Raw genomic sequence first — 23763 nt, forward strand, 5'->3', positions numbered from 1 at the left:
AACTTTTATGTTTAAGAAACATAAAATGTCACCACTAGGTCATGGAAATTGGGACATGGCCATGGTTAATTGTCTTGGTAAATTTGTTTGGAAAGCGGTTTGGCTGTTTGTGTAAAATGAGAAATCACTGTATTTTCATGGAAGTGAATTCAAAAGTAATTGCTACTCAAAAAGTAAAAATGTGGAAGGAGACTCATGTACATCAAAAAATTCGTACGAGGAGGCACTTGGGTGGCTCAGTCGGTTAAGCACAGGCCTTCGTCTCAGGTCATGATCCCAGGGTCCTGGGATTGAGCCCCATATCGGGCTCCCGGCTCTGCAGGAAGCCTGCTTCTCCCTCTCCCACTCCCTCTGCTTGTGTTCCCTCTCACTGTGTCTTTCTCTGTCAAATAAATAAATAAATCTTTAAAAAAAGAAAAAAAATTCTTACAAGAGTGAAGCCATCCATCCATGTTGCTTCACGGTCAGATGGAGAACACAAACATTCTAACATTGCTTTGCTTGAATGTGCTCCTTTCAAGTATATTTTGTTTCCATTTTTGAGGAGGAGAAAGCCAAGGCTTCTTTCAGGGAGGATGGAGTGGGACAAAAAATGCACACGTCCTCTGCCCACTCTGCCTTCTTCCTCCTGTTTCATCCTTTCCCCCGTTCCTTCACTTTTTTCCCCACATTTTAAGCAAATGCCTAGAGGACCAATGGCAAGGTGTTGGCTAGTGAAGTGGAATCTGGATCAGAGAGCGGTTGACATTCGAATTACCTTTTACTGTAAAAAATGTTTACATTAATGTAATGTAATTAATGTAACCTAAAACTGTTTACATTACAACTACTTTTAATCCTCTCCTCATACCCTACATATCTTAATCCCTATCCTTGTGCTGGGTCTCCTACCTCAGGCTGGCCTCTCTCCTACCTCTGTGTATTCTAGAGGGCGTCCCCACAGAGGTGTAACAGCCCACCTCCGTGAACACAATGGACAGGGCCACTTTGAAACCCTCCTCCCATTCTGAGCTCTGCAAAGGTGCTTCTGAACTCAACTGCCCCCTTTTCTGCCTCAGCGTGAGGATGCACCAAAGCTGGGGGGAAGGTGAAAGAGCCTCTTGGAGGTTTCCCCTGCATGGCCCTCTCCACACAGCCTGGAGAACTTCAGCTGGATCTGGGGTTGTTACCAACACTTCAACCAGGCTTTTGTTCTTCTGACGCTATACATTCACCCTGTTTTTCCACTGAGAGCTGGAATGAATGCCAACATCTCTCTGGAAGTTTGATGGTACAGAGTGGACTTCTGTTACAATGTCGTCAAGAGCGTGACAGGCAAAGGCACCACTGATGAGGGTGGAGGGAGGGTACAACACGGATAAAATTTTTTATTTCACTGGTATATTTTAATGAGTAAAAAATATATATATAAACAACATAGTAAAGCCATGAGTTCACAGACATTATTGCTTATAGTGAGGAAGAGTAAAATAAAAAGGAGAGAGCTGTATTAAAAGTAATTTAAAGTAAAAGACTAAGAAAATAAGAATATTAGTGAGCAGGCACTGTAAAAATAAAAAAGATGGCAAGAATATGGCTACCGTTGAAGAAATGGCACAAATTCTCAATGCTCCCTTGGTCTCAAACTGCAGCGTGGTCTTTATGATCCTTTAAAAAGCATAGTCCAGGGGCACTTGGGTGGCTCAGTGAGTTAAACCTCTGCCTTCCACTCAGGTCATGATCCCAGGGTCCTGGGATCGAGCCCCGCATCGGGCTCCTTGCTCAGCAGGAGGCTGCTTCTCTTTCTCCCTCTGCCTTACTTGTGATCTCTATCTCTCTTTCAATAAATAAATAAAATCTTAAAAAGAAAAAAAAAAAAGCATAGTCCATTATTCCCACAGCAACGGGGGCCCTTATCTCACTGGTCATCCATCTACAAGTGCACGCCACCTCTCCCCTGATGAACTGTAAGCCCAGGCACTACTTGCCACACCTGTGAGGTGCAGGCATGCTTCTGGTCTACCACACGCTACCTGTGTCTGCTTTGACCTTGGCAAGGGCAATTATATAGGAAGCATTTGAAACTGACACAAAATGTAGGGTGTCCCTGACCACCTTCCTCTGACTCTAGGGGACAGGAGTTGGCCATGCATTCAATACAACCCTGCCCCCCTGTTACCTGGAGCTCTTTCTGCACTGGCTCCTGAACTCTCCTTTGAGAGCCCAAAGTTAGGAACTGAACATCAGATAGAAAAGTAGAGCAGGGTAAATACGGTTTCTGCTATGATACCCACTCTAAAATTCATACCTTATCTATGGGATACATTTTTGGATGAGCTGGAGAAAGTGACTGCCAGGAAGCAATCATCATTGCTGGTTGATGCTCCCCAGCATCCAGTCAGTTTATGGTCAATAATCCCACCTGGTAAGTTTACTCATCCATTATCTAGTATATGATGTGCTCACAGTTCACCTTGAAATATACACCAGAAAGTTTCATGACTCAAGGTCAAACATTTTTGGCTGCTTTACTAACATGTTTTAACTTGCTCTTCTGGATGCTTACTTGCTTATATGTTTGTCTGAAATATTTTTCTGGGTAAAGTTATACAGGCTCATCTCTGTGGCAAAGAACTTAAGGGCCTCCACTGTCTCCTTGTCGATGATCTGAAGCAGACCTTAAATTTTACAACTTGCAATGTTGACCCTTGTGCCTGGTATTCAGAAACGCATCTAAGCCAAGATTCTGAGCTTCCATAAGAAAACAACAATCCAATCTCCAGACTGGCTGACTTTTGGTATTTAATAGATATTTAAGGAAGCTGGTCTCTAGGTACATCAGGAATGATGATATCCAGCTCACTTCTCTATTGCTCAATTTTTAAGAAAGGTTTGGTTGACAACAACATTCTCTAGGGAGGATGGCCTGGAGACCAGGAGTGCTCTTCTCTCAGCCCACTACAGTCTACATCAGGCCAGCAGAGAGCTCTGCACTGCCAGACAATCTGGCCTTCTAAAGAACCTCTGCGGCTGCATGGCCACAAGCCCACAACAAGGGGCTTCATGAAAGAGAACCTGATGAGTACAGCTCGCTCTGTGCCCTCTGAGGACTTCCCATCCGATGTCAGAGCCCTGTCTAGCAAGATTCTTAGCATTGGGAGTCATTTGCCTTCACCTGAGCCTGAGTAAGCTTTCACCTTGTGGACGGCATGACTCACAGGACTGAGCACCACTCCCTCAGCATTGGCTGAAGGAGCCAAGAGCAGGGTCTGGGGTCCGCCTGTGGCAAATGAACAGAACCCCCTCCACGTGCTTAGTGTATGAATACTGTCTGTGACTTCATCTTATCTTTTCTGTTTACAGCTCCACTTTAAACTCTCTCAAGCCCAAATTCTTTCTTTGAAAATAACACTATAAGTCTATTGTAAGAATTTTGAAAGATGTATATAAACTGTTTTGTACTCCCCAGTACACATACTCAGCATATTATAATAATAGCTAACAGTTATTGAGTGCTGACTGTACCATAACTTATCCTAAGCACTCTAAGTAGATTTAATCCTCACACAACTATGAGGTTGTTATTAGTATCATCCCCATTTTTAGATGAGCAAATGGAGGCTCACGGGTTTTTAAAATACTGATTCAAATCTATCATAGGCAAAACTTGGATTTGAACCCAAGTCCCCAACTCTGATACCACTACTAGTAGTTACTACTTTAAAGCTATTTTTTTGGTCTTGTTCTTCTTGTCAATTATTTGCTTATTTTTGGAGGCTGGGAACAGTCTCATTTAGGGTCCCCTACTGGTCCAGAATTTCCCAGTTTTATAATACAAAAGCCCATTTCCCAAGATAGCACTCAGTGGTTTTCTTATTATGTTAATATCTTTGTATCAGGACCATTGCTAGCACCTACAGATACCTTCATGCATATGAGGAAGAAGAGGTACCCATTTATTTGGATACTTTTGATCTTCTTTCAATGTATTTATGTAAACTGTCTTAAATCCTTTCTAGAATAAGATGGGGTACAGAGAAACAAATATACAGAACTTCACATTGTGTTTAACACCTTTAGAGTTATGAGTATTAATATATATATTACCTTTATATCCTTGTTCTGTCTCCCTGAGATCAATTTTGGTTATTGGCTTGAAATCAGTATCCCATAATCGAATACACCCATCTCGTCCACCAGTGGCAAAGCCTTCTTCACAAGCATACATGCTAAAGATTCCAGCCTGTTGAGTAAGGCAGAGAATACTCAATACTGCAATGATTCTAAATAGTTGTTATAGTTGGATCTTGATTTAAAAAAAAAAAAAAAAAAAGTTTTTTTTTTTTTTTTAAATACCTTGTTCTCTATTGAAATCCTGACAATAGACCAAGTAGCCACTATGAAATCCTTCATTTTGGTTAGATCAAAAATTAATCACAATTACCACCAAAGCAAACCAGTTCAAATGCTCCTTTACCATTACTAAATTGATGGCAATTTGAAAAAAAAAAAAAGAAAATCATTCACTAATTCCTTGGTTAAAGTCGATATGAAGACCAAGCTCCTTTATGTGACTACTAATTCTTATAAAGAAAAGGCAACAATGGAGGTGCTTCATATAAATTGCCACTCAAAATAATGAAGCAAAGAACATGAGCACTTTCACTAGTAAGCAGGTGCCTGAAATGCATCTCAGTGAGCTCAAGTAGGCAACACCTGAGCCTAAATGAAGACAAATAACATTTGTGTTAGTTTGTTAAGGATTATGTAAAGATGCTTTTTTTCACATGAGAAATAGCTTCATGACTTACAGATGCTTCTCCACAGGAAAACATTTTGCCTGGTCTCTTGAAAAGTGCTACAGGAATATACTATCAACAGAAGATCCAGTGTGAAGAGAAATTAGGTTACTAAGGCAGCTGCTTTTATGCACAAGGACAACTACAAACCTCTGAATTGTTTTAAAAACTGTTTCATAATTAGTAAAGCCAAGGAAGTTGGTTCGACATACAAGACAATGAAAGACCTAAAATTTCCTAGCTCTTTTGCTAAGATGTGCTTCAACTTTTCTTTGTATTAAGAGTAATAGGTGACTAGTGTGGAGGCAATTAGTTACAGGTCTGGTAAGTTTCCAAAAAATTTTTTACCCTGTTTCCATTTACTACAATAAGCTTCAGCTTTCACACTTCCCATTCTTCTGGGCATTTCCATTTTATCATCTATAGATACGGCAATGTAACCATTATCACGTGTCAAGAGAGAACGGAATGGTCAGAAGTAAAGTCTGCCCTTGTTCTTACAAAGCAGACCCTTATAAGAGAGAAGTTTATCAATGGTTTGTTTGCATTTTAATTTGTGATTCAGACATGGCAGTGATGCTTACTCATTCAGAGCGAGGAAATATCTACCCTTACTAACCAGTGTAAAAACAATACTTATCTACACTCTTGCTATTCAACACACGGGCCCCAGGCCAGCAGCAATGGCATCATCCCAGACTTACTGAGTCAGAATCTGCATTTTAACAAGATCCCCAGGAGATTCATGGCTACCTTAAAGTTTGAGAAGTATTGATCTAGAAGATGAAAAGGATCATAAAATAATTTTATTCTTCTAGATGTTGGTGAATAATAACACTAATGAACCAATAATTGAGGTGAAGGCTAAATTATTAAGCTTTTGAAATATTTCTTTTAGGTGAACAAAAATAATTTGAGAATTCTTTTGTGAATGTGTAGAGAGGGTTCAGCAGGGTCCACGGATTCTAAAACAACAGAAAAAAAACCCCACATATTTATGATGTCAACTTTTCAAATAAATAATCACCCATTTTCCACATGGACATACTCACACTATGTGCGCCTTGAATGGTGCGGACTAAATTGAGCCCTTTCCAGACGTAGATGTCTCCATTTAAAGCACCAGAATAGGTGATGTCTTCTTTGGCACATGCAAGGCAAAGGATGGTCTGAAGATCCCCCGTTTTGCCAAATATCCCTCTTTTTGCAGTCAGGGCATTTCCACAGAGTGTCCAAAACTGCAAAGTCATAAAATGAACAGATCCCAAAGTAATGTCTTCATTCTGATGCATTACATTATCGGTATCTGCTTCTATTTCAGTACATTTTTTTGGCTAAATCTTTTATTGCCCCCTGCCCTTGAATTTTTAACTTAAATGTAATTAATTAACATAATGTATTATTTGTTTCATGGGTACAGGTCTGTGATTCATTGTCTTACACAACACCCAATGGTCACCACGACATATACCCTCCCCAAAGTCCATCACCCAGCCACCCCATTACCTCACACCCCATCCCTCCAGCAACCTTCCATTTGTTTCTTACGAGTGAGTCTCTTATAGTCTGTCTCCCTCTCTGATTTCCTCTTTTTTCATTTTTCCCTCTCTTCCCCTATGATCCTCTGCATTGTTTCTTAAATTCCACATATCAGTGAAATCATATGATAATTGTTTTTCTCTGATTGACTTATTTCCCTTAGCATAATACCCTCTACTTCCACCCACGTCGTTGCATAGTATTCCACTGTGAATATGTGGTGTGTATGTGTATATATATACATACACGCATACACTCACATATTCTTTATGTATTCATCTGCTGGTGGACATCTAGGTTCTTTCCATAGGTCAGATGTTGTGCATTGCTGCTATAAACATTCAGGTGCACATGCCCCTTCAGATCACTAGATCTCTGGGGTAAATACCCAGTAATGCAATTGTTGGGTCATAGGGTAGCTCTATTCTCAACTTTTTGAGGAACCTCCATTTCCATCATTTGCTATAGCCAAACTAGGCACATATAATTTACCTTGTTCTACTGCAACCAGCAGAACTATAAAAACCTTTCAGCCAACTGATAGCACCATAAGAAAAACTTTAAAGGTATTTTTTTAACTTTCAAAAGTTCTAAAATTCCCAAACTTTACTAAATGCTTAATGATGATTAAATACAAAAGGCCAATGTTCTCAGAATTAGAATAAAGCGGACAAATCATCAGGTTTTTCATTTTTAGGCAAATTACAGAAGCAGTCTAGGTTCACTGTAGAGAAGTTTAGAAATACAGAAAAGTATAAAGAGGAAAACGGAAATATCCACAACATCCTGCTAATGTGTTAAGATATCTTCCAGACATTTTTTTCCAGACATTTGGAAATAATGTCTTTTTAACTAAAATTTGTGATAAATCTTCACTGTAGAAATGTTACTCAAAAACTTTTCTATGAGTTATCTTTTCATATAGCCAAATAACTGATTAAGCTTTTTAGTTTTCGTTGTATAATCTATCATGTGCGAGAATCGCTATGCATAAAGCTTGAGCTACTGTATAGAAAGTAATAGCAAGACTTCCATGGTTATACAGAAATTAAGTATTTTGCTTTGACATGGTTTTTTAAATGTATGAACTGGTATGACTTTCCTGCTGTGTATATAGCCCCTCAGTATATAAAGGTTCTTTACGTTTATTTGATCTTCCTAATATCCCCTGACAACAGGCTAAAGCAGCTATTCCTATCATTCCCATTTGGAAGTGAGGGCAAAGGGGCTGACATGGTTTGCTCAAGGTAAGGGTTCAAAGTGGGTCTTGCACGAGAAAATATTGAAATCTTGATTTTGCCTTGAGAACTTTAAGTCTAATGAAGATACTTAGAGTGCAAGAGACAGTTTGAAGGTAGCATCTTCAGACCACATACAAGTGGCAAGAAAATTCAAAAATAGAGAACCACGTTGAATCACTTGGAATGAGCAAGGCTAGGATCTGGATCAGTGGTGAGGAAGAAGTTACATCAGGGATGAGGACAGCAGGATTTGTCAAAGAGACAAAAAATTTTAAAAAATGTGAGGAAAAATCAATGACAAGCCAAATATTTTGTGCCTATGGGAGAGGAAAAATGGTGGCCCTCTCAGAGTATTTAAGTATTGAGGGAAGCAGTTCTGGGATGGTTGTACCACTGGGGAGGTCTGGGACTCTGGTGCGACTGTGGGACTCTGGAGGAGGGCCTCTTAGGGAGGATGAGAGGCGGGTGTGCAACCCCGTGAGACAATACAGGATTCTTCTCTCATTAAGGAGGCAAGTATCAACTCTGGTGATTGGTTTCTTTGGGCACACACTACTTTTATGAAAAGTATGGAAAGAAGAAAAAGATCTGGAGAAAAGATGGTTAGGTCCACACTTCGGGAAAACATTTAAGTATTAACTTGCAACCTGAACAAACTACTAGATGTAAACACTTACAAACATGCTAAAAACCAAACAAGGTGGCCATTTCCTTTTCTCACCATGTCTCCCATACATGAAGATTAAAAGTAGAGTAATAATTTTACAAATCATTATTCCTAAAGAAGAATAATTGCTTTATAGCTATTATTTAACTTAGAATGTGCACCTCTGATCTGAGTTACTGAAACACTTTTAAAAATTTTTGGTATTTAACATATAGTGCAATGTTGGTTTCTCGAGTAGAATTCAGTGATTCATCACTTACATACAACCCCTGAGTTACTGAAATATTTCTAATGGACAACCACTAAACAGAGAGAGACCATCCTCCTCAGACCCAAAGGCTTTCTGATTAAATCATCCAGTAGGAGGCAACAATGCCAACATGAAACATTCCAAATAATCCAACGACTCTCTAAAAAGTCACCTATAGATATAATGCCAGAGCAGGTAAGAGACTTTTCATAGAAATGGCAAATCTCTGATTCTGTCTTCTCCAGAAGCACTTGCTATTTGGAAAACAGTGACAATTTACAGTAGCAACACATCAGTAAATCCACATCAAATGAACAGACATTGTTTATCTTCCCCAAACTCAATTGCCAGATTGTAATGCTAATTTTGTTAGGACTGGCAGCTACCCTGGAGTTCATCTGGCTCAAGGTAATCTCCAGTGTCCCTTCTATCTGTGACTAAGGACTAGAGAAAGACCGACAATATCCACAAACTTGGGAGGCTCATCTGCTGTGAAACCAAGCAAGCATGACAATGCTCAACTGCTCCTGTTTTCAAGCATTCATTTCAGGTAATTGAAATTTGCCTGTCTGCCAAACGCTGGGAATTTGCAAAAACAGGATTTCACCCTAGATACACATGAAAATATTTTCTGGGAGTGCATCAAATAGATTTGCATTCAACTTGTGACTGGAATCATTCATTTGCTCACTCAATTGAGTGGGGGTGGGGAAGGTGGGGATCCTGGAATTAGTTCTAGAAAATACAGATAATGAAAATATTTGTTGAAAGCTGCTCAAACTTGTGGATTTCCTTCTAAACAAAATCAATAAAGATGACTGGATGGGCATTTGCAGACTATTCCATTTGAGGTCAAAAATACTTATTTTTGCTTAGGAAAAGATGCCTGGGGGCACCTGAGTCCCTCAGTAGGTTAAGCGTCTGCCTTAGGCTCAGGTCATGATCCTGGGTCCCTGGGCTCCTGGAATTCAGCCCTGCATCAGGGTCCCTGCTCAGCGGACAGTCTGCTTCTCCCTCTCCCACTGCCCTTCATCCTGCTTGTGTTCTCTCTCAAATAAGATCTTAAAAAAAAAAAAAGAGGGGTGCCTGGGTGGCTCAGTGGGTTAAGCCGCTGCCTTCGGCTCAGGTCATGATCTCAGGGTCCTGGGATCGAGTCCCGCATCGGGCTCTCTGCTCAGCGGAGAGCCTGCTTCCCTCTCTCTCTCTCTGCCTGCCTCTCCATCTACTTGTGATTTCTCTCTGTCAAATAAATAAATAAAATCTTTAAAAAAAAAAAAAAAAGAGATGCCTGCCTGCTAAAACATAATTAACACACTTAATGGGATAAACAGCTCTGTTTTCAGATGAAGTTCTAGGGTTTTATAGGTCTCTGTTTTTAGAATTAACTGATTAAAAGACCTAAGCAAGGATGGAAAGAAATAGTGAAGATGCTGGAGAAATCATTAATTAAGCAGCTAATCTGTTATTTTTCATAATCTGTTCTTGGGGGGGGAAGTCAGGCCAAGACAGATCACTGAAGAAATAATTTCCAAGTGGAAAGAGTTCTACACAGAAAGCCAGAGACTGAATTTAAATCTTATCTTGTGCCACCATATTTGTGATCCCAGGAGAAGGGAAGAAAATTAACATTATTGTGCCCTTACTCGCTCCACACCCTGTTTAATGTAACTTTTAATAAATTCAGATGGTGGTGATCCACAACCCTCTAGGGTTTTTTTGTTTGTTTTAAGATTTTATTTATTTATTTGACAGAAACAACAGTGAGAGAGGGAACACAAGCAATTAAACATTAAAACAGAACAATTTATAAGAGAGGTAAAATCAAAATTCTCTAGTGATAATGGAGAGATCCCAACTGGCTAGAGTTGGGAGAAGTAGGCTTCCTGCTGAGCAGGGAGCCTGAGGTGGGGCTAGATCCCACAACTGTGGGATCATGGCCTTAGTCTAAGCTTAACAGAGCCACTTAAGTACCCCTTGTTTGTTTGTTTGTTTGTTTGTTTGTTTGTTTTAGAGAAACTCAGCTTCAGGGAGATTAAGTAGCTTTCCTAGAGTAAAGGAGAAGGAGGTAACAAGGATTGAAAGTCAAATAGTCTTCTACATTTTGGCTTCCACAACCACAGGATATGCAGGTTAGATGATGGCTCTGGGGTCAGAGTCTCAGACTTCTAGAGAGCCATCAGAGCCTACTGGAAACTAGGCTTATCATGATCTCACGTAATTCTTTGATTGTGGGTTAAGAGAACAATTCAGTGCCTTTGCAATTTGTTAGACTGATCAGAAACTCTGTTGGCAGATACATTTATCTTTGATTAATAAAAACTGCAAAGGGAATTACTATTTAATGGCTATTTCCTGACCAAAATTTTTTTCAAAATACTGGTTTCCTGGGAAAATTAGAAAAGAAGGTCTTCAATGATGAAAACACTTATAATCTTTGAATATATGATGGGCTAAGGACCTTTCTACTCCCCAGTGCCAAGATTCTATGGATGATCAATGCCTCCCATTAACTCATGACTGAAGTGCAATCCCTCCCCTCCTTTGGGTAATGCTGCCTTCCAAGCTCTCCCTACCAAACGTACCTATCCACCAAGGCTCAGCTCAAATATCATCCCCTTTCTAAACCGCTTAACATTCCCCTAGCCAGTTGGGATCTCTCCGTTATCACTAGAGAATTTTGATTTTACCTCTCTTATAAATTGTTCTGTTTTAATGTTTTAATAGCTATACATCAAGTAGATTGTAAGTAGGATCAATTTTTAGTCCTTCACATGATAGAAACACAACTAATGTTATCAAATTTAATGAGTCTTTCAGGTGGACTACATCAAACAATGAAGGACCCTCCAACTGCTGCCAAAGCAAAAAGTCCCCGTATGTGAGCAAACATATTCTCAGGTTTTTGCACAAGGATAACAAAATGTTAATGAAGCCCTAAGGTACTGGTAGGACACTTGATACCTTTGAGTAATAGAGCCTATAGCTTTATCTTTTTGTTTCGTTTCTTCATTACTTTTTTATTTTGGAAATATGTTATTATAAAATAATTTTAAGAAGAAAGAAAAAATTAATCATCAGCTCATGTACTCATGTACTCATTAACTGTTTAACATTTTAGGATATCTTTCCAGTTTACTTCCTATACAAAAACATACATTACTTCACTACTTGTGATCCCTATCTATCAAATAAATAAATAAAATCTTTAAAAAAAAAAAAAGATTACTTCTAAAGAAAAAAAAAAAAAATCAAAGCAAATTTACCACAACCAGTAGACTGTAAATAAATCTTGCCTATTTCCTAATAACATTAAAAAAATCATCTAAACCATGACTTGTAATGATTGCACAGTATTTCTCCTTATGGATATACCATATTTTATTTAACCACCTGGGGGCAGTTAGGTGGCTTCAGGTCTTCTTTTGTCTGGTTTTATTTGCTTTTGGTAAATTATTCAACAATGAACCCATCCTTGGTTCATATTCCTAATGATTTCCTTGAGATAAATTCCAAGATATGAAATTACTGGTTGTGCTCTCTTTGACAGCACACATACTAACACTGGAAAGAAATTATTGGCTAAGAGGATACCAACATTTCTAAAGCTACTGATAGATATTACTGAATTTCTGGATAGAAAGTCCGGAAGTGTTCATTTCTGGTACTCGTTTACCCCTCCACACCAAGCTCTGAAAGTGTTCATTCACTAAATCTTTGCCAACACTTGGTAGATCTTAATCATAATTTTGATGGATTAAAAATAAGAATGTTAGGGGCGCCTGGGTGGTTCAGTGGGTTAAAGCCTCTGCCTTCGGCTTGGGTCATGATCCCAGGGTCCTGGGATCAAACCCCACATTGGGATCTCTGCTGGGCGGGGAGCCTGCTTCCCCCTCTGTCTCTGCCTGCCTCTCTGCCTACTTGTGATCTCTGTCAAATAAATAAATATATAAATCTTAAAAAAAAAAAAAAAAAGATTTAAAAGTAAGTATGTTATTTTAAAATTTCCACTCCTGGGGCGCCTGGGTGGCTCAGTGGGTTAAAGCCTCTGCCATCCGCTCAGGTCATGATCTCAAGGTCTTGGAATTGAGCCCCGCAATTGAGCCCCGCATCGGGCTCTCTGCTCAGCAGGGAGACTGCTTCCCCCTTTCTCTCGGCCTACCTCTCTGCCTACTTGTGATCTCTGTCAAATAAATAAAATCTTGTAAAAAAAAAAAATTATACTCCTTATTAACGAGGTTTAGACTTTTATGTATCTATAACCCAACAGTGTTTCTGTTTTTGTCAAGTATACATGTCCTTTGTCCATTGTACAGGTTTGTTGGAGGTCTTGACATTTCAAGAACAAACACAAATTCTATCTACCATGCTTGTGGCTTATGCTTTGCTCATTTGTGGCTTGCCTCTTTTGTTTCTTAGGGTTTGGGGGTAGGTAGACAGATTGTTTTAATGTTTATATAATTGAATCTATAATGTTATACTTTAAGGTTTCTTACTTTGCTTTTACATTCATAAAGGCCTTTCACCTACTTGAGAGCAGTTAAGCATTTACTTAGATATTCTTCTAATTGTTTTATAGTTTTTAAACATGTAACTCCTGGATTCACAAAGAATTTATTCTCGTGTATTGTATGAAGTAATAATATATCACGTTTCCCCCCCAAATAGTTAACAAACTGTTCTAGGGCCCACTGGTCAAGATACTATTCTAAATTATTATCCCTTTTAAAGTCTATTTCTCAGCTTTGTTTTTTGTTGTGTTGTTGTTCTTATTTATCCTTATCCCAGTCTGATACATTTCATAATATGCTTAGTGCAGTTTCCTCTTCATTATCCTTTTTTTATCTAAGTTCTTGATTCTCATTTTTTATCCTTTCAGACTAACTTAGAGTAACTGAAAAGGAAATGTCAGACAACAGTAAAAAAAAACTTCTAGAGATTTTAACTGACCTTGTACTGAATGTGATTGAAATGATGTGTTTGTAATTTTTAGATGTAGTGTCCAGAACCAAGGCTACCTCTCCGTTTGTTCAAGCCTTTTTAAAAATATTCCTCTGTAAAGTTTTGTAATATTCTTTAAGTCTTACATCCCTCAGCATATTTATTTCTGAGCATTTGATCACTGTCCCTAACTATGAAGTAGAACAATGGGGAGGATCATAAAAAACTAGACTCAAAGAAGAATGAAAGAACTGGGAAACAGGAGGAATTCGCTGGGGCAATAATACAGATACCTACTCTGTTCAGACAAAAATGCAACATTTTTGTACCAGCGAGATCCACACTGAAGTCAAGCAAGTAATCCTTACGTTTCTTTCAGTTATGAACTTTAACTTCTATTAACTACAAACCTGTAGACAGAAGATCCTGGGGCATATCCCAGGGTCCAGGAGAAATTTTTGCTATATCAGAGCAAAGAAAGTTAATGGTGTTGACTTTGCTCCCTGTTTAACAAGAGAAGAAAGAAGCAAATAGCCAAAGGTAGGTCCTGAGCCACTTGCGGTAATTCAGTCTGTGTAGTCTAGGGGAAGACAGGGACATTTAAAAACCAATGATCCAGGAAGGTTTGTACTATGTATCCCTCTATTTCTAATTCCAGCCCAACAAAGCACCTCCCTTCTAAAAGAACATATACCAGCAGAACAGTTTTGATATGCAGTATGTGTAAACTTTCATCAAAATGTAAAAACATAATTCACAGTACTAAAATAAGAACCTTTTTAAAACTTGCAATCCTTAGAAGGACTCTGAATATTCAGTTTAGCATTTAATTAACATGAAGTTTTCTCTTAGGCTGCCTCCTGGACACTCTCCTTGATGGTCCCTACTCTGTAGTTCTCAAAGAGCCCCATTAGCTGAAGTCAACTTGCTTCATAATCAAAGAAGCAGGTATGAGGGCTCCAAATGTAAGATAAATAAAGCTGAGCCATTTCTCAACAGCCAATTATACATATAAGCACCTTAAATTCTTTTCATACAAGTTACTCCAAATTTTTAAAAATAACTACTTTACCTTTATATGTTTAACTCCACAGCTAACCACTCTGTTTGGCTGATATGGATCCCAGGAAATATCAAAAATCTGTTCAAAAAAATTAAAAATTGCTATGTTGGTCAATTGTGTGTTTTTGCTTTCTTGCCAATATCAGTTCAACCGCTAAGACTTCTTCCTAACACTTAGGACACAATGTTACCTGCATAGACTGAAAAATGGGGATTTGGCTTGGTGATGGGTCAAGAGTTGCTAACACATGTTTTATTTATTGCCTCACATCTACTTACCTTAGGCCTGAATAAAGAATAATTAACCATAATCCATGTGACACACTGGTGTCATGTTTTTAACTTAGTCCATTGAGATGACTTAGAATAATTTTTTTATCAAATTTTCTATACCTTTACACAATGATAATAAAATACTTTGGAGGTAGCTTTATAATAAAAACAGAAAGAGTTACAAAGTGTTTCTTTTAAGTAGGAAGATGTTTAATAGTCAAATGCAATTCAATGTGGCCAACACTTTCTCATAAACATAGAAGTTAATATTCATAAGCATAAGGCAGAGGCATTTATTTGGCACCTAACTTAGCCCACCTAAAATAGTCCTTTAGCCTGTCATTTGAATCAGATCCAAGATACCATTTTATTTTCAGTTTTTCAAGAAACTGAAAACATACCCACTAATACTACTTGCCATTCTTTAAGAAAAGCAACCAATTTGCCAGCAGTTTTGCATTTTGGGAAGAAGAAAGAGAAGACTGTGTCAACCTTAGGGTCCAGATCACCCACGGTAATTGCTCAGAATGCATATTTCACCAGTCCAGCTGAAAGATTCTCACTTTGTGGGTCTGAAACTGGGCCCAGGCATATGCATTCTTAAGCAGACCCCAAGAAAGTCTTAGGCAGTTAGCCCATGGACCACATTCTGTGAAGCTCTAATAGAACGAGTAATTGTCAGTGCTGGAATCTAAATCAGAGAAAGAGCTTAGGCTGCTAATTTCTGATCACATATGAAGGAGATATATGGACTAATCATCAGAGGGAAAAGGAGAACACATAATCCTCAGTTAGGTAGAAAGGAGCAATTATAGACCACAGAAAGAGCACTGAAGAAAGTACTTGGTCCAAGTACCAAGTTCCAATGAGGCCCATTTTATCTATGCAACCTCAGGCTAGTCTTAGCATCTCTAAAATAAATGATGTCACCTCAGTTCTATTATGAGGTCAATTAAGATAATATATGTACAATCATTTTGCAGGCTATAAAGCACTCATTACATAATTGAGTGCTAGGGATTAAGTATTTTAGCCACTGAAATAATCTTGAAGATAATCATTTGCCCATAAGGAGCCAGTAATAATTCATACTGGCACCAGTAATAAAGATTAAACCTGATAGAAATTATGGAGTCTGGGAGAACAGTGTTCTAAAAGAACAGTATTTCATTATGACATTCTAGGTTGTTAAAATAAAAAGAGTTTGCGCTAGAGTAGTACTACACATTTCATAATCTACTGCTAAATAGAAAGTGTAAAATATATGAACAAAATAGTAAGAAATTCACATACTGATCTAGTCTAATCCAACTTACTTTATAAGATATGATGGGATGGATATATCAAAAATGTGAGTACCACAAATATTTTCAACCTGCTCATTAAGTACTAAGTTAATACCAATTAATTACCAGTAAGTTAATAACCTGGGAGTAGAGCTCAAGCAACACTACACTGTAAAACCTCCCTAGGGAATTCTTATGTGTGGCCAACAGTAGGAATCATTGGGGCCAGAAGGGTGTCAGGCCTCTTCCAACACCAAAGTTCCACGGTTGGTCATTCCTGGACTTTCTGAGAACTTAATCCTTGAGTATAATTTGCCCAAATGTGCAGCCACAACTATGGGGTCATCTTAAAACTGTGATTCTCCATTGATGAAGAAAAAACTTTAGAGCTCAAACTAAGGAAGAGACAGTGAATTTAATATCTAATTTGGGCCTCATTTAGCATAGACACTGACATTAAGGAAACAAAGTACAAAACTAGTAATCAATTTAAGACAGTCATGCAAATTCACTTTTTTTCTGAAATTAGAAAATCAAGACAAAAAAAGTGGCCAAATTATTTTAATTAAGCAAGACAATGGAGAATAGATTTCTGATCTGCTTCATATCCTATCTTGCCTGCTATGACTATATGGAATTATTTCTGATCACACTGAATTCAATATGATGACAAGCAGGCCACAGTTTTTATTCAAGATTCTCAAAATAAAAAAGAATCCCAAAGTTGTCATTACATTCTTTTGAAGTTAAAACTTATACACTGTGGGGTAGCTGGGAGGCTCAACTGGTTAAGTTGTTAAAACAGTCTGCTTTCTGATCAGGTCATAATCCCAGGGTCCTGGGATCAAGCCCCAGATTTGGCTCCTTGCTCAGCTGGGAATCCGCTTTTCCCTCTGCCCCTGCCCCCTGCTTGTGCTTGCACTCTGTCTGAAATAAATAAATTTTTAAAATAAAATGAACTATACATTTGAAACACATTTTGTGAATATTTTCTAACTACTTCCATTTCTAAACGAATACAACGAAACTTTACATATAATTTCAAATTCAATTCCATTTTGATTTTATCAAGATGCTAAATGCCAGTATCAAAAATTTTCTTTACCTATGAAAAGTAGTAACAATTTAAAGAAAGCATCCGATCATCAGAAGAGATCATGCTGACATAGTTATTAATCATAAATTAATTTTTTAAGTACAGTTTTTAGGTTGAATATGTAGGAAAAGCCCTTATATGGAAACTTTACTTTTAAAAAATAGGACAACTCTGGAAAGCTACTTCACAATTCCCTCACACTTACGAAAACCGCATGGTTCAATCCAACAAGCTCTTCTTACCCGGTCGGAGTGGCCGGTGGCAGAGGCCAGAAGTTTTCCCTTCTTCCAGTCCCAAATGCAGACTGTGTTTTTGGCATCCAATCCCACAGAGGCCAAACGCTAAGAATAAGAGCAACAATTTAATAGCTCAAATTGATGGGCACGTTTCTTATTATCCATTACTTCTTTCAACAATTGGTCCCTGATGACCTATTCTGGGCCAACCGTTGAACATCTGCAAAAAAATTATTTCTCAAAATCCATCTTAAGACCACAACTAAAGATAGCACAGACAACTTCTATTAGCACATACTGAAATTTCAAAAACATCAAAGCTACAACTCCTTCATCACAAAGCCTCTGATTTAACTAGTTGATACTAGCAGAACACAGCTTGAAGGCAAAATACACATTTTTTAAAAAACTTTTTAATTTTTAAATTTAAAATATTAATGTGAGAATAAAGACATCTAGGATTCTACAGACTAAAAGTCTTGCCAAACTACTTCAATGAAAGGGTTTGACGAACACATGGGGAAGGAAACTCCTCATGAACATTGCATTCATTCTTAACTTCCTTAGTTCCACAAACATTTTAGGTGACACATTGGTAAAAGTAATCTGGTACTTCATCTCCTAGCCTAAATTCTTTGGGTTTATATCAGAACTTGTTCTCAAGGGAAAAGAAAATCTAACACATTTAAGGATACACAAAATCAAAAGTATCCAAACATGTATTAGAAACACCAAACATCAGAGGGAGGTTCTAGCAGGATGGCCCCGCCTACGGAAATCGCACTGTGTAATGGACAGAGGCCTGGAAGTTAAGTCGATTTAACTTCTCTTTTGACTTGTGAGGAGCCAGATCTAAGACCTTGCAAAATTAATTAACTTCATTAAATTACATTTTCCTCATTTGTAAAATGAACACAAAATAGGTGTTAGATCTACCTTGCAGGATTGTAGTATGGATTGGTGAAATAAGTCGAAGGGTTTTGAAAGTATAGTATCACCCAAGTAATAAGAGTATCTGAGCTTATGTATTTCACTCAATATGTTTGTGTGTGTGTGTGTGTGTGTGTGTGTGTGTGTGCGCGCGCGCGCACGCATATAAGTGGAATGATAGTCACATATGGCTAAATGCAAATGTGTTATGCAGGGATTATTCAGTTTTCTTCAGTAAAGATGGCTTCGATCAATAATGTTTAGTATAAAAAATACACAGTTGGAACTTTTAAAATGTGCCCTTAAGAAAGGGGGTCTTTATTGGTTTTTTTCTTTACTGTAAGTTTTAATAAAGCATCCCAGCAATGGAAATTATAATATATGGTTGCATTTTTGTCCATATAAGAAAAATCTGAAGTGTGTGAATTCCATTTAGTTGTTTTGGTTTTTTTTTTTTTTGTAATAAGCACGGGTACTAAAGTAAAACCCACATTTCTTGATTGAAAAAAGCCCAAAGTAATCTACTTTATTCACTTGTACTTACAGGCCCCATGGCTATCTAAAAAGCATTTCTATTACCTTTTATTGTTTGAGAGGTGATGGCCATTTGTCATTTTCTAAATATCACTCAATTCCAGTGAACTCTGTCCAGGGAATAAGGCAGACCCGAAGCAATAGGCATCAATAAGCCAGGAAATCCATCACGGCCAGCAAATAGGTTATTTTTCTCAGCTGACAGTTAAGTACCATGTAGTCCACCCTGACCCTCACCCTTCCAAATGGAACCTAAAGGAGAATAGCTAAAATTTTAACACAAACTAACAAAAGAACTCGATATTAAATCTGGGTTTCCTTCTGCTGCATTACATTTTTCCTGTGATGCTTCTGAACAAATTCTGATAATGTTTGCTAGAAAACCAAAATCAGAGAATATGCATATAGGTACTCATCTAAGCATATGTTTACACTTGTGTATGCATTCAGACATTCACTCAATTTAGTCAGGAAGTCACTAACTGCAAATCTCAACAAATGGGACTACCAGCTTTCTCCATAGACATGGAATCACAGTGGACTAAACCTGGATGAGATTACAGAGTAGTTAAATCAAAAACTATGAATGCCAGGGGTCTACATATGTACTGAATCTAATAATGATCACTACCCTCTCAAAACAGCAGGAAACACTAAGCAAATGTAACTGTTTGAAAAGTGACTCAAACCAGCTCAAGTCCTATAATCCACTCAAACTGCCCCCAACTCTCAGGCTGGTAAAGCCTCAGAATAATTGCACAGGTCTTTCCACAGCATGCCCCTACAAAATTAACTCTGAATTTTGCCAAAAATTAAATTAAAAAAAATTAATTGGCAGATATACAAGGAAGGGTGGCCCAGGATCACTGAAAAGGTTGGGGAAAAGGCACAGCCTTAGTGAGGAGGTGAAGGCAGTACTAGTTAGGAATCCTCCCTGTGTGTGTGGACTGCCTTTTCTGTAACACAGTTTGAAAACCGACATGTAACTGTCATCTGTAACATTAACAAATCTTTTCTGCCAAAGGCTGCTGGAAGTCAAAGGCAAGAAGCAAAGTTTGTTAGGGGTCCTGGGAAGGCATCAGGAAGTGTGTCCTTTGAAGACCCTTGAAGTGTCTTGGAAGAATGAATCACTTTAAGTGGCAAGGAGGGTGAGTAGGACACTTAAGGTGGAGAAACAGTATGAGGGAGGGGCTGGAGGAACAAAAGTGCAAGGTCGGGTAGAGGAATCTCATGGATGTGTCCAGTGTGACGGCAAGGAGATAAAAGACAAAGCTATAAAAGTTGGGTAGCCTGGAATACCCAGCCACAAAGTGTGGACTTCATTCACGGAGTTCTCCAAGCTTTTGGTGTTTTTAAAGTAATGCTTTCACTGCTCTGTGACCCAGCAATTGCACTACTGGGTCTTTACCTGAAGATACAAATGTAGTGATCTGAAGGGGCACCTGCACCCCAGTGTGTAGAGCAGCAATGTCCATAACAGCCAAACTGTGTAAAGAGCCCAGAAGTCCATCAGCAGATGAATAGATAAGGAAGATGTGGTATATATATATATATATATATATATATATATATATACACACACACACACACACACACAATGGAGTATTACTCAGCCATCAGAAAAAATGAAATCTTGCCTTTTGCAACAATCTGGATGGAATTAGAGGGTATTGTGCTAAGGGAAATCAGTCAGTCAGAAAAAGACAATCACCACATGACCTCACTGATAAATAAAATTTAAGAAACAAGGCAGATGATCAGAGGGGAAGACAGGAAAAAAATATAACAAGCCAAAACCAAAGATGGAGACAAACTCTAAGAGACTCTTAATCTCAGGAAACAAACTGAGGGCTCTTGGAAGGGAGGTGGGTGAGAGGATGGGGTGAATGGGTGATGGACAATGGGGAGGATATGTGTTGTGGGGAGTACTAGGTGTTGTGTAAGACTGATGAATCACAGACCTGTACCCCCGAAACAAATAATACATTATATGTTAATTTAAAAAAAAAAAGAAGAAAAATCCATAATTAAAAAAATATAATGCTCTCACAATATTTTCAGTTGGTGAAATGTTTAAGCAAGCAACCAATGGTGTGGAGACTAGTAGTTAGAGGTTGTTTCAACTGTCAGGCAGGCCATGGATTTGGAACGTAAAGGACAGTGGTAGAGAATGGGTAGGGGAGACTGTACGTGACAGTGACTGTAAAGATTGTCACAAACACGCAGGACTCAGTGGCTACTTGAATTGCAGGGAATGGATAGGGAGAAGTAGGAGTTAGAAGAGACCTCAAGGTAAAGAGTTAAAGAGTATCTTCTCAGTGAATTATTAGGAGGTGGTGCTATCCTTTAAAAATAAAGGGAACCAAGGAGATGCTCAGGGCTTGAAGTCTATGAAAAAGGTTTGGTCCAACTCTGATTCCAAATTTAGGAGGCTAAAATGGAAGACAAAGTGTAATTGCTGAGTCACGATGGATCGGATCAACTTGAATCCACTGTTTCCTTCTGTAGGCTTTTCAACCAATAAGGAGACTGAGGGAAACAAAACTGGGGCCCACCCAGAGCTGGAGGTCAGAGCAACAGCTGGAAGGGATCTAACAGGGGAGGATTCTAGGAGGCGGACAAGGGGAGGCAGCAAGATTAGTAGACCTTTTAAGCCTGTAAGCTATGTGCACTGTAATTCAAGGTGACTTGTGAGACATCATTAAAGAAAACAGAAATGGAAAAAGATACACACCTGTCCATCTGAGTCGAAAGCCAGGCAGGCGACTCCATGGGTATGGACATCTTTAAGAATAGATACAGTCTGGACATTATAGGAATCCCATATACATATATATGGCTCCTTCCCAACTTGGCCAGTTGCAACGAGAGTTTTATCTGGGTGTAAGGCAAGGCTGAAAAAGAAAAACAAAAAACAACCCTTTTTTCATGTCCTCCTGAGCAAAGTTAAGGAAAATATGTTTTTTTAAAATCCACATGTTTCTCATTTCAGTCATCTAACAAGAGAATCTCAAGAGAAAGAGTCTGAACTGTCCTAAAGCGATAAATTACCTGGCTGGTCTAATGGAAATGTTGAATGGCAAAAGAGGCTTAGCACAGTTTAACAATAATTTCCTCTGATTTTACCCATTTGGTTACCTTGAAAATCAAACACTATTATGATCATAATTTTATGCTTAGAAAATCTATGTGGTTCTATAATTGCTTTATGTCAGGATATTTACTGACTTTGAAAATATTACTCAGCTTTTTCAAGTTAGCTTTTGACTTTAATTTGAAAAAAAGGAAAGAGCTGTTGCTAGGAGAAAGTGTGCTTCTCAGAATTAATTAAACCTGCTTGCACAAGCTCCGGGTGCCGTCCTCATTAGGATTTCAAAGCACGGAGGGGTCTCAGAGTCAAGTGCTGTTTCTATGTCTGTTGCCATAGATTATGCATTTTAAATGAAAATATCTATTTTACAGAAATCACTAACACCAAAAGAACCACAAATTACCATGCTTGTGGTTTATTTAACATTATTCCTCTACAGTCCAATCAAAATAAAACTTGGTCAAATACCAACTAGAATTTCAGGGAGTCTGGAGCAGTCAAGAGGAAGAAAGGTCATTATTGCTATTCCTAGATGAGCAATTACTCTACTGTTTTAAAATTATTGTGTAAAGAAGTGTTTTTCTAAAAATAGGTGCTGAGAATTTTTTTAAAAGGCACATTACCTATATAAACTAGTGACCATTTACACAATAAAAGAATTTTCTTTTCTGATTTCAACATTTACACAATTGACATTTTTTTTTTCCTTTTCAACTTTCAGCATGATTTTAATACAAATATATGCTCTATAAGCAGCCCTGGATTGGCAGGGGCCCGCCCCTTACTACCTCTGGTTCTTTGGGTTTGTTCATCTCTTTGTCTCCCGTTCCTTATCTAGAAAATGGAGGTACAACATAAAAGCAGACAATATACAGCACAGAGAGCTTTCAGCACAACACCGGGCTCAGAGTAAGCACTCAAAGCAAGTTTCATTATCAACGCTTGTGTAACCGGCATTTATATACAAGCAACACATGCGTCTCTCTGGATACCGTGCGTCTTTCAAACACAGATTACTTCTGCCGCTCTCCGGTCTACACGTGTGCTTCCCCCAAGTTCTGCCGCGACCAAACTCCCTCGGCTATCCCCCTGAGCTCGTCCTCATCCTCACCCCACTGAGCTCCCTTGCTGGGCCTCCCACCAAACCCTGTGCGGTCTTCTGCCCAGGACCCTTGAGTACCATCCCCCTTCCTCACCGAGGGCCTCCGCAGGCCCTTGTACCCTGGCGCCGCAGTGCCCCATGTCTTGCAGGGTGTTCCCAAGGCCCCCTGCACCAGTCCTCACTGGTGGTACTACTCCGCACACTGCAGGTCCGTTCCACATGCACTCTCCTGCGCAGGCTGGTGCTTCGTTGGGTTTTTGTTTTCTTTTAAAACAAGGTGCAGGTGGCACCCGCAGGGCGCACTCTGTAGCTGGAGGGGAGAAGGTGTGAGAGGCCAGATGCAGGGGCAAGGAGAGGATGGGCTGGGAGGGACTGCGCGTCAGGGGCGGCTCAGAGGACCGCCTATCAGGCCCCAGGTGCTCCTGCCCTAACACCTCTCGCCTGAAGGAAGAAGCGTGATCTAGGGGGATCTCGGCGAGTTCTTCCGGGGGCAGGAGTACAGGGATGAGGAACACCTGGGTACTCCGAGTGCCAGAGGCCCCTAACGTGGGACGCCTCTGTAAGAAGTTTGGCTCGTATCATCTGTCAGGAAAACCTCAGTCCTCCGTGATGCCTCGTGCCCTTTCCCCTGACCCTCAGAGTCACGGTGAGGAGCACTTAGGCCCAGGAGTCAGGCCAGGTGTTGGGATGGGCACTGGCCCAAAGGCTATGCAGGGGTGGTACCGCCCGAGGCCAGAACC

General features: G+C 39.1%; 1 protein-coding gene across 18 annotated transcripts in view; it reads right to left on the bottom strand.

Moving 5' to 3' along the window:
• Positions 1-23763, bottom strand: part of EML6 (EMAP like 6) — a 278846-nt gene that overhangs the window by 149234 nt on the left and 105849 nt on the right. For all 18 annotated transcript variants that reach the window (XR_014314884.1, XR_014314885.1, XR_014314886.1 and 15 more), the window contains exons 3-7: positions 21565-21724; positions 17373-17471; positions 14486-14554; positions 5831-6016; positions 4087-4222 (exon numbers count right to left, since the gene is read on the bottom strand). Coding sequence is in view for 12 of the 18 variants with exons in the window: in XM_082743567.1 (XP_082599693.1) it covers positions 4087-4222; positions 5831-6016; positions 14486-14554; positions 17373-17471; positions 21565-21724 (650 nt within the window). In the remaining 6 variants the exon portion in view is untranslated. The remainder of the gene's footprint in view (positions 1-4086; positions 4223-5830; positions 6017-14485; positions 14555-17372; positions 17472-21564; positions 21725-23763) is intronic.

This window comes from Mustela nivalis, assembly GCF_964662115.1.
Source record: "Mustela nivalis genome assembly, chromosome: 8".
In the NCBI taxonomy this organism is placed as follows: domain Eukaryota; kingdom Metazoa; phylum Chordata; class Mammalia; order Carnivora; family Mustelidae; genus Mustela; species Mustela nivalis.